Source organism: Echinops telfairi, unplaced genomic scaffold (assembly GCF_000313985.2).
Source record: "Echinops telfairi isolate 266 unplaced genomic scaffold, ASM31398v2 ScPeMD7_7420;HRSCAF=8458, whole genome shotgun sequence".
In the NCBI taxonomy this organism is placed as follows: domain Eukaryota; kingdom Metazoa; phylum Chordata; class Mammalia; order Afrosoricida; family Tenrecidae; genus Echinops; species Echinops telfairi.
Genome location: NW_022111320.1, coordinates 50,067,842 through 50,081,890, shown reverse-complemented (window position 1 = coordinate 50,081,890; position 14,049 = coordinate 50,067,842). Strand labels below are relative to the sequence as shown.

Here is a 14,049-nt window from a genome sequence, read left to right as displayed (position 1 = left end):
GGGGGGGGGGCTGAAGAGAGGACTTTTATACATTTTGTACCTTTGTAACCAGAGAGATATGCTTATGTTATTTTTCAGCTTTTCTGTCCCCCTGGGGGGTCTGAGGCTGGGCTGGGGTGGGGTGGGGAGAGGTGCAGAACTTGGCCCCATTTGGGTCGCTGGCGAATCACATACCCTTTTCTCTCAGCTCATTGGGGCCCCCACCCACCCACTGGTTTGATCTGAATACTGCCAGGGCCCAATTGTACAGAACTGATCTTTGCTTTTAATCAACCGTCCCAAGGGCCAAACTTTTTTTCGGGGCTAGGGGTTGCACTTGTAGATGAGAGCCTCCGTTCTCACAGAGGCTCTCGTTCTCTCTCTCTCTTTCGTGGGCCCCTCACCACGGATATGTGTGCTGATGAGTGGAGTCCCTGCCACTTACTGCCTTATGACCTAGGACTGATGCTGTGGGGTGCTGGCCAAGCAGCAGGGGCCGTGTTTACAGAGCCAGGCTTCCTTTCCCCCTTCCCAAGGCTCAGGCCTCCATCTGACGGGGTACGTCATGGCACCCCTCTGCCCCCACCCCCAGGCCAGCCCCTGCTGAGAGCAGAAGTTGTTCTTTGCTGCCATGTCATTCCCCAACACTGCCCCCTGCAGGACTTTATCCCAGGAGGTGGGAGGGAGCTAAAGGTGCCCAACTAGGGAATTCAAGACTCAGAATGTAGGTGCGAGGCCTCCTCCGTTTACAGGAACCTCCCTGGCCCCAGCACCCGCCCAGGCGGATGGAAGTGACTCAGCTCCACCCTCCTTTCCCCCACCGGGGAAAAGGGGGAACTTGACTGTTAGGACCCCGAACACAAAGCTCTCTTGTTTGTTACTTTGATGTCCAGAACTGGGGATGCTTACATTTGGTTAACTTTGTTTACAGGTCAAGAATGTTATTTTCAATCTTTTTATTTATTTTTTAAACCTTGTTTACAACGTAAAACTAGGACACTTTGTTTACAGGAGAAAATGTTTTTTTCCCCCTTGTTTACAAGTGAAAGGTAGGGAACATGGGAGAGGGGCTTAGGAAGACCTCACCTGTGAGGCTCTGGATCTGGCTATCTCCTGGGGGCTTCTAACTCCCAGCTCCCTCAGGCCCCAGGTCAGCCTTGAGCTCCCTATCAAAACAGCAGGCCAGAAAGGCCTAGAGTGGGGGTGCTCCTACCACTGGAGATGGTGGTGCAGGGCCAGGGGGTGGCGGCACCCCCCAACACATAGGCATACTCTTGGGAGGCAGTTTCCAAGGAGATCCCAAGTTCTACTTCCCAGACTGGTGCCAAATGTGGCCAGCGAAAAAACGCTTCTCCTTACCCAGAATGACCCCAGCTCTGAAAGGACTGAGGGGCTTGCTGGGGGAGTGGAGTATGTTTTTGCTCAGTCCTAGGTTCTATAGATGCCCCTTTCTGGGGGGATTCTCCCCCTACCCCCCCGGCCCCCCATCCCCACCCCCAGCGGCCTCCTTCCCTGTCTGTGTAAATTGTTCCGTGAAGCCGCGCTCTGTTTTGGGAATAAACTTCTATAGAAAAGGTTGCTGCCTCCTTCTGTCTGGGGGATCAGAGGGAGTGGCAGGGAAAGACAGAAACTCCCTTCACCCTCCCCTCAGAGGGGCTGCGTTATTTTTAGTCCATGTCATCAGGGATTTGGATTATTTTCCCAGTGGCTATGAATTCTGGTCCCTCACCTTGTGATAAAGAAATGTGAGCACAGGTGCTGGGGAGAGGGTTGGGGGGTGTCGCAAGGGAAACCCCCTGCTTGGGCAACACAGTGGCAACAGGACTTCCTGAGACTCAGGCCTAGAGGTCAAAGCAACCGTAGGAGCTCCCCTACCGACTGCATTTGGAGGGCCTGCCCTTCTGCTGCCCAGGAGGGTCCATCCTCAGCTGGGCTGGGCTGGGTGGGGGGTGGGGGGTGCGGCCGACATCACAGCCTCATTTCTGTCCCGAGTGGCCAAGAGTTGGAAGGAGACCGTGGGGACCACGGAAAAACTCCTTTCAGAGAGAAAGCCAAGGGAGGTTCCCTCAGTTGGAAGCATAAGAACACCCCCCACACCCCCATCCCACCCCGGCGGGGCCCCCTATGAGCTAAGTCTCCGGCTCGGCTACAGCCTTCATGCACTCATAGGGATTTCTCCTCTTTGTCGCACTGTAACCCTTCTCCCTTAGGCGCGACCACCACGTTGGGCTTAGGGGCCTTTGGTCAGCTGGGCGGTCCGACAGGGCCGTGAACAGAGCTTGGCGCGTCATCCGAGATGAACGATCCAGGGAAGGGAGGAAGGGGTTAACCTGCTCCGAGAGCGTCACGCGGGCCCCGCCCCAGCACGCTGATTGGCCCGGACCTTCCCTGACCTGCCTCGGGATTGGCTGCCAGCAGCGTGCCGCTGGCCCCCGACCCATCCCCGGCTCCACCTTCCGGCCTTTAGCGGCCTCTCGCCCAAGCCTTAAGATCGGCCGCCGCCGGTCCGCTACCCGGTCATGGGCCCTGCAGAAGCGCCGGGGTGAGTCCGGGCGCGGCCCGCTCCCGGGTATCCGCGACTTCGTGCGTGTCCGCGAGGCGCAGACCTCCGGTGGCCCCTCCCTGCGGCGGCACCGGGCCCGAGTCAGCTCAGAAGTGAGGGCTGGGGTGGGGTCGCTGAGCCTGTCCCAGGGACTTCCCGCCTGCAGCGCCCCGGTTTACCGTTTGCCGCTTTTCTCCAGGCGCTGCCCCTCCAGCGGCGAGGGATGGGGCGAGAGCCGGCGCCGCGCCGCGCGAGGGCTGGCCGGGGCGGCTGCGTGCGGAGGAGCCCTGGTGCAGGAGGTGCTCTGGATGGGGCGCGTCGGGGCGGGAGGTCCCTGCAAGAAGTCCCAGGCAGAGCACGTGGGCCAACCGAGTCCACCCAGCCCTTTGGCTGAGCCGGACTGCACTCCAGCCCCTGGGCTGTGTGTGCCCTCCTAGGGGGCGGGGGGAGGACCCGGGGACTGAGGCTCCTCCCTCCCAGGGCTGGTCCTGCCCTGTAAGGAGACTGAGTGACTCAGGGAGGAGGGGCGAGGGGGGGGCTCAAAGATCTCCGGAGACAGCGGTGCAGGGAGTCTGAGGATCTTCTTTGTACCCTCTCCACTCCCTCCTCTAAACGGGACATTGAGGTTAGAGTCCTTTCCCAGGTGAGTCCCTGGCTCTCCCGTGGGAGTGCTTCCCCCTGCCGCGCCTTGCCCACAGCTCAGCACCTGCTTTCCTAGCAGGTGAGCCTTTTCCAGGGAGGAATTTCCCTTCTGGAGGCAGTCGTCTGGGGAGGTGAGAGAGTTTCCCCCCAGATGAGAGCTGCCACCTTGTCAGAAATCTGGCAGGTGAAAATTTCCCTGTGCCAAGGAGAACAACTGCTCCCAAGAGAAAATTCCCAGTCTGAGATCCCCTTTTCCTGAAAAAGATCTAGGGTCTTCCGAAGAGCTTCCCCCCAAACCAAAACACACCTGGTAGCTGGGAGATTTCTCATGTGGTGACATTCTCCCACAAGTAGACCCTTCACACACAGAAATCACCTGTTCCCAGGTGAGATAGTTTCTCCCCCTCAGGTAAGAGCTTCTCCCCCTTCCCCCCAGATCTCCGATTCCCACCTGAGATCTTACCCTCATTCAAGGGAGCCTCCTCCTCCAGGTGGGAGCCTCCCTGGCAGATGGGAGCCTTCTGCCAACGCCCCCCTAGATGAGGTTTCCCCTTCCACATGAGATTCCTCCCTCCTCAGAGGTCCCCGAAGGTGAGAGCCCTCTCCTGGCTTTCCATGCAAGGCCTGGACTTGAATATTAACCTGGATCCTAGGGTGGAGGTCAGGGCAACCTTGACACCAGCATTTTCCTCTTGTGAGAAGTGAGGGTCTCCTGTGAAGATGGGGGCTTGCTAGAAGAGTGGGGCCCAGGAAATGTGGGATCCCTGCCCTATCTGTGCTCGGGGCAACTAGAGCAACTGGGGTAAACATTCAGACTGGCCAGGGATTGGCTAGGGGAAGGCAAAGGCCCAGGAGAGGCAGCCAGCCTGGAGCCTGCACTGATAGAGCGCTCTCAGGGCCATGCAGCCACACCTGCACTGGAGGTGTAGACATGCTCATCCCCAGTCTCTTCATGGGAGACTTTGGCCTAGCAAGAAACCTCTGCCAGCCAAAGTCCAGGCTCTGCCTGTGTGTGGGCATGAAGCCCACAGGGAACAGCCGAGGCCTGGGCTCGTTTGTACCACAGGGCCTGGACAAGTCAGGTGTGCCCTGGTCCCAGGTGGAGGTGTGCAGGGAAGCCGGGCCAGGCGCGCCCTCATGGTCTGTCTCTTGTCTTACCTCCCTCAGACCGAGGGACACACAGGCACTGTTGTCTGCAACGCAGACCATGGAGCTGCGGAGGCGAGACTACCACGTGGAAAGGCCACTGCTGAACCAGGAGCAGCTGGAGGAGCTGGGGCATTGGGGCCCAGCGCCCCCGACCCGCCAGTGGCGGAGCTGGTTTCAGTAAGGCCAGAAAGAGGGACCTGGGGCTCTGGCATTGCCAGGCAGGCAAGCCCCCCCTCCCCCCTTCCTGATACCCATCCCCTTCACACCTCCAGGTGCTCTCATGCCCGGGCGCGCACCTTACTGCTCCAATACCTCCCTGTTCTGGCCTGGCTGCCCCGGTACCCCGTGCGTGAGTGGCTTCTAGGTGACCTGCTGTCTGGCCTGAGTGTGGCTATCATGCAGTTACCGCAGGGTGAGCGAACCCTTGACCCTTTGTTGGCAACCCTAACTCGGCAAGGCCCTGGCGTGGAAGCCCGGCCCCTGGCCCCTGGGATGGTGGCCCTTGGTTCTGGGCTGGGTTTCCCCCCAACGTTGTGGCACCTCACCCTCAAGCTGGCATCGCTGCCATTTCGCCCCAGGCCTGGCCTACGCCCTCCTGGCTGGACTGCCTCCCCAGTATGGCCTCTATAGCTCCTTCTACCCAGTGTTCATCTACTTCCTGTTTGGCACTTCCCGGCACATCTCTGTGGGTGAGTGGAGCAGGCCGGGCCGGGGCCCTGGACAGGAGGTCCCAAGCCACCTGGGAGGGAGAGTGAAAGGGCTGCGCAGGGCAGGGAAGCTGGGCAAGGGCGGCGGCAGAGGGCTCCACAGTGGGGAAGCTGGCTCAGATGTTCTCCAGGTGAGACCGGACTCCTGACAGTGAGACCACACAGGAAAGTCCCTTGAGGCCCTGGCTCCAGGAAGATGGAGGTGGGTGGGGGGTGGGAGGGCCACGCCAGAGCTCAGACCTTGGCAGAGGCCTGACCAACATGAGGCTGGCAATATCCCCTTCCCCAGTCTACCCTTCATAACAGGAGCAGTCAGCCTGGGCCTGATGGATACGAGTAGGTCCCTGGGCACTGTGCCCTGTGTTTGGGGAAACCTTCCTAGCCCTGGAGCTCAGGGTCCACTCCTGATCCTGGCTGTAGCTGATGACCAGCACTTCCCCCTGTTGGCACAGCCGTGGTCTGCGGGTGCTGGCCCTGGGATGGAGGTCTTTCAGCCCTGCCCTGCCTCTGCAGGGACCTTTGCTGTCATGTCTGTGATGGTGGGCAGTGTAACAGAATCCCTGGTCCCGGATGAAGCCAACCCTCAGGCCCCAAACTCCACAGTCAACGAGACGGATGCAGATGCTTTCCGGGTGCAGGTGGCCTCCACGCTCAGTGTCCTGGTCGGTCTCTTCCAGGTACAGGGCAGTCAGAGTTGAGTGAAGTGACTCTCTCACTGTGGCCCCTGCAGTCCCTCAGTCTCCACTCTCACCAGTGCCCGCGTACACCTGACCCTCACTCTCCCTTGTCCACTCAGCCCAGTTGTAGTTGCCTGCAGCCTCCCTGAGGCGCCCCTCCGTCCCCACCTACGCGGACTCTTTCCTGCTCCCCACAGGTGGGCCTGGGTCTAGTCCACTTCGGTTTCGTGGTCACCTACATGTCCGAGCCTCTGGTCCGTGGCTACACCACGGCGGCGGCTGTGCACGTCTTGGTGTCCCAGCTCAAGTATGCGTTTGGCCTTCATCTGAAAAGCCGCCCGGGGCCACTGTCCCTCATCTTTGTGAGTGAGGGGAATGGGCCAGGGGAGTCCCCTCGGGCGGCCTGGAGTGCTGGCTGTGACGCCTGCCTCTCACCAGACAGTGCTGGAGGTCTGCTGGCGGCTGCCCCAGAGTGTGGTCGGCACCGTGGTCACCACGCTCGTCTCAGGCCTGGCGCTCGTGCTGGTGAAGCTGTTGAATGACAAGCTGCAGCAACACCTGCCCATCCCGCTGCCCGGAGAGCTGCTCACGGTGTGGGGGAGCGGGGACTGGGGGGAGACACCTCCAGGGCTCTTGGGGGTGAATGGACACCCCCCACACACATGTTGGTATCTCCCTCCACTCCCCTGTCAGCATTTCCCACCTCCCTCCCCACATGATTAGGTCTGTCTCTCACCTTGTTGGTCACTTAGTCCAACCCCTCTGAAGATTACCCCCCATCCTCTCCTGCCTCACCCCACAAAGTGGTTTCTCCAGCCCTCCCTCCCTCCCCTGACTCCGCCCTCTCCCCGCAGCTCATCGGGGCCACAGGCATCTCTTACGGTGTGAACCTGAACACCACATTTGGGGTCGACATCATGGGCACCATCCCCACCGGGTGAGTGCCAGTCCCCTGTCAGGCCAGGGAGGGTTAGGTGACCAAAATTGGGGCCTGCCCTTGGCCTCACAGATCCGTGCCCCCCCCCCCAACACACAGGCTGGATCCCCCAGTGGCTCCCCGCCCTGAGCTGTTCCCCAAGATAGTGGGAAACGCCTTCACCATTGCCGTGGTTGGGTTCGTCATAGCCATCTCTCTGGGGAAGATCTTCGCCATGAGGCACGGCTACCACGTGGATAGCAACCAGGTCTGGGGCTTGGAGAGCTGGAGGGGGCAGCCAGGTCTCCAGGGACCAGGGGACTGAGGAGGAGGGTCAGCCGGGACACAGACGTGCTGGGGCCATGTCTGCGTGCACCATCGGCTGAGGGTGAGCGTCGGGGGTTTGTGGCACGGTAACCCGGCACTGCCAGGTTGGTCTCACTCCCACCCTTCTCCCACAGGAGCTGGTGGCCATTGGCCTGAGTAACCTCATCGGGGGCTTCTTCCAGTGCTTCCCCATCAGCTGCTCCATGTCACGGAGCCTGGTTCAGGAGAGCACCGGGGGCAACACGCAGGTAGGCCGTGGACGTGGGGGTCTGGCTGGGCCTGCGCACCCGCGACTGCTTGGCTAGAGTCACATTACACACACACACACACACACACACACACACACACACACTCATCTCCACCCACTGATGCCCACTCTCCTCCCTACGCCTGCCCACGGGGGCCCTCATCCTCCCTTGCTCGCCCGTACCCTGCAGGTGGCCGGAGCTACCTCCTCCCTCCTCATCCTCATCATCATCCTCAAGCTTGGGGAACTCTTCCGAGACCTGCCCAAGGTGAGCCTCCCGCCTCCCCCTCACCACCACCACCTGGGCCTGGCCAGGGGCTCAGGTCAGTCAGGCAGGTCCCAGGGGAGGGATGGGGTGCTAGGTCACATCCTGCTCTTCAAACCTGAGACCTCTGGGGTGAGACTTGGAGTCAGGCTCGGGCATCAGAGCCCTTCAGAGCCAAGTTTCTAGGGATGGAGGGCAGTACTTGGTGGCATGGGCATCTGTGGCCTCTCCGTGACCAGGCAGTCCTGGCCGCCATCATTCTGGTGAACCTGAAGGGCATGCTGCTGCAGGTGAAGGACGTAGGCTCCCTCTGGAAAACAAACCGAGTGGACCTGGTGAGACTCCTGGAGCCCAGGGCCGGAGCTGGGGGCCTCCTGTCCAGTGACCCTGCTGACCGCCGCCCTCTGTCCTCAGCTCATCTGGCTGGTGACCTTTGTGGCCACCATCCTGCTGAACCTGGACCTGGGCCTGCTGGTTGCTGTGGTCTTCTCTCTGCTGCTCGTGGTGGTCCGCACGCAGCTGTGAGTGCCCCCCTACCCCTGGGTCCTCCCTGCAGCTCCGCATGCACCCCGGCTCTCTGGTTCCCTCAGCCTCTAGCTCGCTCTCTTCTCCACAGACCCAAGTACTCCATCCTGGGGCAGGTGCCAGGCACGGATGTTTACAGAGACGTGGCAGAGTACCCAGAGGTGAGTGGCAGGGGCTGAGAAGGCGATGTCGTGGGCGGGACTGGCCTGGCAGCCTCCTCGGTGCCCAGCAGAGACAAGGAGCTGAAGATGCTGGGCTTTGGTCCTTGGAAACTCAAGGGCGGGCCTGGGGGGGTGGGGCAGCAGAGTTTTGCCTGTGTGTCTGAACACCCCTGGATGGGGGGACAGAGGACCAGGCGCCCAGAGATGGGTCTGGGGGCCTAGCAGGGAGACAGTCTGCAGTCTAAGTGCCAGGCCTGGGTCACAGGTGGAATTCTGGGACACCAGGAAACGGGCCTGCTTCCGGAGTTGGTCAACAGAGTTAATCTGTGCCCCTTACCCGAGGGGTCCCCTGCCAGGTGCTGGCGACGTAGGAAGAGACCCATTTCTCCCTCCTTCACCTCAGCCTTGAAGGACGGGCACAGGGCAGCACTCCTGGGCAGAGCGGAGGAGGCCGGGGCGCTGGGCTGTGGGTGAAGATGCCCAACTGGGTGGACGGAACCTGGGAGGGTGGAGGCCGTTGTCCTGAACAGAGAGAGCCACCTCAGCAGGTGCCTGACTGTGTGTGAAGAAGGGACCACCAGGTGGGCAGAGACCCAGGAGGAGGCCTACGTGCGGTGGCCCGAGGGGAGCTCTGGGCAGTGGCTGGGGAGGCGGGCAGGGAGAGAGGCAGACGGGCCCTGCAGGAAGGCCTGTGGGTCTGGCTGAGGGCTGGGCGAGCCTCAGGATGACTCCCCGCAATCCCCCCACCCCCACCCCATCCTCTGACCTAAATGCCTGGGAGACCTGAGGCCCCAGGCTGGGCCCACATGGACCAAGGAGGTGGTTAGGGGTGGCTGGTGACCCTGGGGCGCTGTCAGGGACAATGATCAGCTAAGCCCCCTCCAACACGGCCCAGGCCAAGGAGGTCCCTGGCGTGAAGATCTTCCGCTCCTCGGTCACCATGTACTTTGCCAACGCTGAGCTCTTCAGCAACGCACTGAAGCAGAGGGTGAGGCGGGGGGGCCCCCCGGGGGGAGGCGGGAGAGGGGCACCCGAGCCCTCCTTCCTCAGAGCACCCACATCCCCTGCCTCTGATGTTCGCCCGCAGTGTGGAGTGGACGTCGACTACCTCATCTCCCGGAAGAGGAAGCTGCACCGGAAGCAGGAGCAGAAGCTGAAGCGACTGCAGAAGCAGCATTCCCACAGACAGGCAGGGCCTCCCTCGCAGACTGACCCCTGTACCCCCCATGCCCACCCTCCTGGTGTCCTCTGGCTCCTCCCTCCCCATGCCCTGGGGGCCTCCGCTCTCCCTGCCTGGCCGGTCAGGGCTCTGGGTGGTGACCTGCCCCCGACCTTCCCGGGGAGTCTGCAGCCATCCTTCCGGCCCAGCAGAAGCCTTGCCGGGTCCCACAGCCTCGGCTGCCGCTCTGCCCACCTGCCCCAGGCCTGCCTGGCAAGACCGCCCTGTGGCTCAGGCCCTCCCTCCTCTTTCTGGGCCAGGCTGCCGCTTCCAACGGCACCTCCTTCTCCATCAGCGTCAACAAAGGCCTGGAGGCCAACGAGCTGAGCACGGTGGACTCGGTCAAGGTAGGTGTGGGGGGGAGGGGGGCAGCCAGGGGGGCCCACGTGTGTCTGGGAGTGCAGTCATGGGCCCATCAGCTGCGGGGTGATGGACAGGCGCACCCCTGGGGACTCTCTGCCACATGCTAACTGCTCAGTTCCCTGTAACATGAGACAGAGTGTGGGTGCCACCAGGCCAAGCCCACAGGCTGAGCTCCTAGGTAGAGAGGAGGAATTGCATGTGGGTAAGGTGATATCTAGGCACCAAAGAGGCTGCCAAGCTCTGTTGGAGCCCAGTGGGGTGAGGGAGGGTGTATGTATGTGCACGTGTGTGTGTGTGTGTGTTGCTCAGTTCTCTGCTGCTTCCGCTGGGCTGCAAGAGTGTGGGGGCAGGGGTCTCCCAGCATCCTCTCTTGCCAAGTGGTCTTCCCAAGCCTAGGCCTGGCAGGGCACAGGGCAGTGTGTGCACAGTGCGCACAGTCATATGCTCTCCTGTGCCACCCTGTGTGTCTCTCCCATCTGGCACATGGGGTGCACTTCCCCCTGCCTGTGCCCCACCCCATGTATGTGGGCATTTGACCAGGGGTCCCTGGCTGTGTGTCCCTGCCTCACTTTGGGCATGTATGGTTCCCCAGCAGGCCAGCACAGAGGATGGGACAGTGGCCACTGTTGAAGAAGAGGCCAAGGTCCCGGACACGTCCTCCCTGAAGGCCCTGGGCCTGCCACAGCCCAGCTTCCACAGCCTCATCCTGGACCTGAGCGCCTTTTCTTTTGTGGACACCGTCTGCCTTAAGAGCCTCCGGGGTGTGAGCAGCAAGGCCACCCCAAGAAGCGGGACAGGGGGAGCAGGGGATGGGGTACAGAGTGCCTCAGATTGTATGCGGACCTGCTCTGCCTCTGAGAGTCCTCTGAGCTCCCCTCTGGGACAGCACCCCCACCCCCGCCGCACCCCCAGAACCTGCCTGAGTACCTCCTTCTCTGCTGCAGATTTTCCGAGAGTTCCGGGAGATAGAGGTGGAGGTGTACTTGGCCGCCTGCCACAGTGCGTGTGTGGGGACAGCTCTGGGGACAGGATGGGATGGGGCTCTTTCGGCCCATAGGTCTGCCAGGTGGCACCAGGACATAGTCTTCTCTGAAACTATGGGAGGGTCTTAGGTGTCCTGGAGGTCCGAAGTGAGTGTGGGGGTTAGCCGTAGCTTGGGGGAGCCTCTGGGTCAGCGGTAGCAGGGGACAGGCATTCTGCTGGGGACGGGAAACTGGGGCATCCAAGTGGCTCTGAGCGCCAGGTGACTGGCTCCTTGCCTCCAGGCCCCGTGGTCACCCAGTTTGAGGCCGGGTGCTTCTTCGATGCATCCATCACAAAGCAGCATCTCTTTGCCACTGTCCACGATGCCGTCACCTTTGCCCTGCAGCGTCCAGGTTCCAGAGCCTCCAACCCTGACTTGGTGAGCGGACCCATGGTGGTTGGCCCACCAGGCCCTGTTTGTTCATTTCTTATCCTCTCCTTGGGCCTGGCTCAGGGTTCTCTGCTTGGAGGGAGGTGGCCTCTGGGGTGGGAGGGTGGTGGAGGAAGACTCCTTTGGAGCTGACTGGAGCCCCCTATCCCCCTACCCCGCCTCTGCCTGCTCAGGCCACCAAGTTCTGACCTTTCTGCTGGACACTGCCTGCCTCTGAAAGGTGTGACGGGGAGCCAGCCCGTGTGATGCCCCCACCCCTAGGCCACCTCCAGGTGCCACCCAGGTGTCCCCTTTGTGCACTTGCTCACACTCACACATCTCAGGGATGGAGGTCCTGGGTCCTGGAGGCAGGCTGGCCCCGGCTGTGGTCAGGGTCGGGCAGGGCTGACATGAATTTGAACCTCAAGAATAAAGGTTGATTTGCCCCACTCTAGGCTTTTCTGTGTCTCAGTGGGCTTGGTGAGACATTAGCCCTGGCTCTTGATCCTTCTCCAGCCCCAGAGTTGGGGCTGGGCTCAGAGGCTGCGGGGAGACCTGGGAAGGCAGGATCCCAGTCCCGGCAGGGAGAGGAGAAAGTCAAGAGGCCAGGGCCCCCCTCGGTGCCCTCACTGGAACACGGTTGGAATCAGAGCTGCTTCTCAGGAAACTGCTTCCTCAAGGACACCAGCGGGCAGACAGACAGAGAAGGGACAGGTGGGGTAGCTGCCGCTGGGCAGCCCCAGGGTGTATGTGTGTGGGGTGAGATGAACAACTGTACCAGGTACTGCTGGGAGGAAACAGGCTCGGGGGGTGCGGGAAGCCTGCTCGTGTCAGGAGGTGGCCTGGGCTCTGCAGGTCCCTGGCAGCCCAGAGGTGTGTGCTGCCTTCTGCCAGGAGATGCCAATACTTGGGCTGACCAAGCCTCTGTGACGAAGGGCCACTGTCTCCCTGGGCCCCCATTGGACTCCCCACCAGAAACAGGCCTTCCTCGTGGGATGGCCAAATGAGTGTTAAATGAGCCAACACCAGGAAGGCTTAGACCAGCCACCTGCTGAAAACACCTGACCCTCGCTGCACAGCAACCAGACCTGAGCCGAGGGAGGAGGGGTGCGAGGCAGACAGGCTGCCCTGCCCTCCAGCTCCCGCCAGCATTTCCTGCAATGGCTCCACTTCTATTCCACGTCATCCACCTCCCCCGGACCCTCATCCAGGATGGTGGCATGCTTTATCTACTCTCGCCTGCCCACAGCCTTGGCAACCCAATGTTGCCCGGCAGGTGCTGGGTAAATAGTGGTTGGAAAAAGCTGATAGGCTGGGGGGGACTACGGTGACTAAGCGAGGGTTCTGGTCATCTATCGAGGGAAGCTTTGGGGAGGAGGTGATGCCACAACTGAGTGGAGGTGTCTTCCTGGGAGTGGGGGGCAGCCCTCCTGGCCTCAAACCTGAGGGAGGCGTGTTTGGGATGGGGGGGGGGGCTGTGTGCCCCAAAGCAGCGAGAATGCTGGTGGGTGGGAAAGGCCCGGGCTCCAAAGAGCCTCCGTGGGGCCTTCAGGCTTGCTTCTGCGGGGCCCCAGATCTGACCCACGTTCTGAAGGTACTTCCTGTTCATTGTGGACTGTGGGGCTGACCAGAGAGGAGGGACTCGTAAGGGCCTTAAGGTGGAGCTGCCCACTGTTGGGCTTTAGGGGCTGCAGGTGTTGAGGAGAGACGGGACGGGAAAGGGACGCTCTTTCCGTCTTAGGCCCACCCACCCGCTGAGAGGTGGGACATGGGCTTCAAGCTTGCCACCTGCCCTAACCCTTGAACCCGCTGTGGCCCTTTCCCAGCCTTAGGCCCAGCAGGAGCCTGCTGCCTTGGAGCCCAGAGCCTGGAGCCAGGGCTGCCTCCGGGGGAGGGGTGTTTGCGGGTTGCCGAGCACCCAGGTTCCGGCCTAGACACTTGGCACAGCCATGCCGCCAGTGCTGTCCTTACTGCTCGTCTTGGCCCTGTCTGCCCCGGCCCATGCCTGGCCACGGCCCCTCTGGTATCAGGTGGGGCTGGACTTGCAGCCCTGGGGCTGCCAGCCGAATGCCCTGGAGGGCTGTGAGGGGGCCCTGGGCTGTTCTGGCCACTGGATGGGTATGTCAAGCCACATCTACCCTGTGGCCGGGGTCACGGTCACCACCACCATGATGCTGTTGCTCAGCCGGGCAGTGCTGCAACGGAGGCGCTTGCAGGTCACCAAGGGTGAGGTGAGCACAGCGTCCCTGCCTACACCCATGTGCCCATAGCCCTGACCCACCCCTCCCCATCGGTTCACCACTCCCCAACCCAAGCCTGGGGCCCTCCTGCCTCCCAACCCCGCATCCCAGGGTCCCTACCTCTGTCCACACAGCTCCGCGGGGCCCACCTGTGTTCATCCTCCCTGGAGCCCTGACCACACCCAGCCTCCAGGGCCCTAGATTCACCCCCTCCCCCGCAGGGCCCCATCCCCTGGGACACTGTCCCCCACCCCTCCGCCTTGCTCCTCTCTGCCCCACTAGCCTGCCCCCTTTCCCCCTCTCACTCTTGCCTCTTGGTCCTAGCGCCAGCCTGCCCGGGTGTCCCCTGGCCCCTGTGGCCCCTGGAAGCGACGGGGCCCAGTTTCAGACCGCACCCTCCTCCGGGGGGTCCTGCACATGATGGACGCCCTGCTGCTGCACATAGAGGGACACCTGCAGCGCGTAGCCATGCAGTCACATAAGCAAATAAAGGCGGCTCCCGCCCAGAGCCGGTGACTGCACACCTGCCTCTCTCTGCCTGCAGACAGTGGAGGTCCTGGGTCAGTCTTAATAGTCCCTCAACGCCTTGTCCACCCTTAGAGCTGAACCGGCTGACATAGGAAGGGACTCGTGGGGGGCTGGGCCACAGGACCCAGAAGGGGTGGGGGTCCTCTGGAGCCCAGACCCTCATTCCACC

General features: G+C 61.9%; 2 protein-coding genes across 4 annotated transcripts; both read left to right on the top strand.

Annotated features, from left to right (window-relative positions):
* The first annotated feature begins 2,462 nt into the window (after positions 1-2,462).
* On the top strand, positions 2,463-11,561 carry SLC26A6 (solute carrier family 26 member 6). Of its 3 annotated transcripts, XM_045297691.1 has the most exons (22): positions 2,463-2,521; positions 2,721-2,820; positions 4,331-4,489; positions 4,585-4,724; positions 4,891-5,001; positions 5,533-5,696; positions 5,894-6,058; positions 6,135-6,287; positions 6,551-6,633; positions 6,733-6,880; positions 7,074-7,187; positions 7,377-7,454; positions 7,691-7,786; positions 7,866-7,972; positions 8,068-8,137; positions 9,033-9,125; positions 9,225-9,326; positions 9,617-9,703; positions 10,312-10,482; positions 10,664-10,718; positions 10,985-11,121; positions 11,307-11,561. In XM_045297691.1, the coding sequence occupies exons 3-22, from the start codon at positions 4,371-4,373 to the stop codon at positions 11,319-11,321; spliced, it is 2,208 nt and encodes a 735-aa protein (XP_045153626.1). In that variant the 5' UTR covers positions 2,463-2,521; positions 2,721-2,820; positions 4,331-4,370; the 3' UTR covers positions 11,322-11,561. The 3 variants fall into 3 exon arrangements, with proteins under 3 accessions (XP_045153626.1, XP_045153625.1, XP_045153627.1); XM_045297690.1 differs by lacking the exon at positions 2,721-2,820 and having other exon boundaries at positions 2,484-2,521; XM_045297692.1 differs by lacking the exons at positions 2,463-2,521; positions 2,721-2,820 and adding an exon at positions 3,065-3,164.
* A 1,500-nt stretch (positions 11,562-13,061) lies between these two features.
* Positions 13,062-13,868, top strand: TMEM89 (transmembrane protein 89). The gene is made up of 2 exons (XM_004704140.1): positions 13,062-13,343; positions 13,683-13,868. Exons 1-2 carry the CDS (start codon positions 13,062-13,064, stop codon positions 13,866-13,868), a joined length of 468 nt encoding a protein of 155 aa, XP_004704197.1.
* Positions 13,869-14,049: the final 181 nt, after the last annotated feature.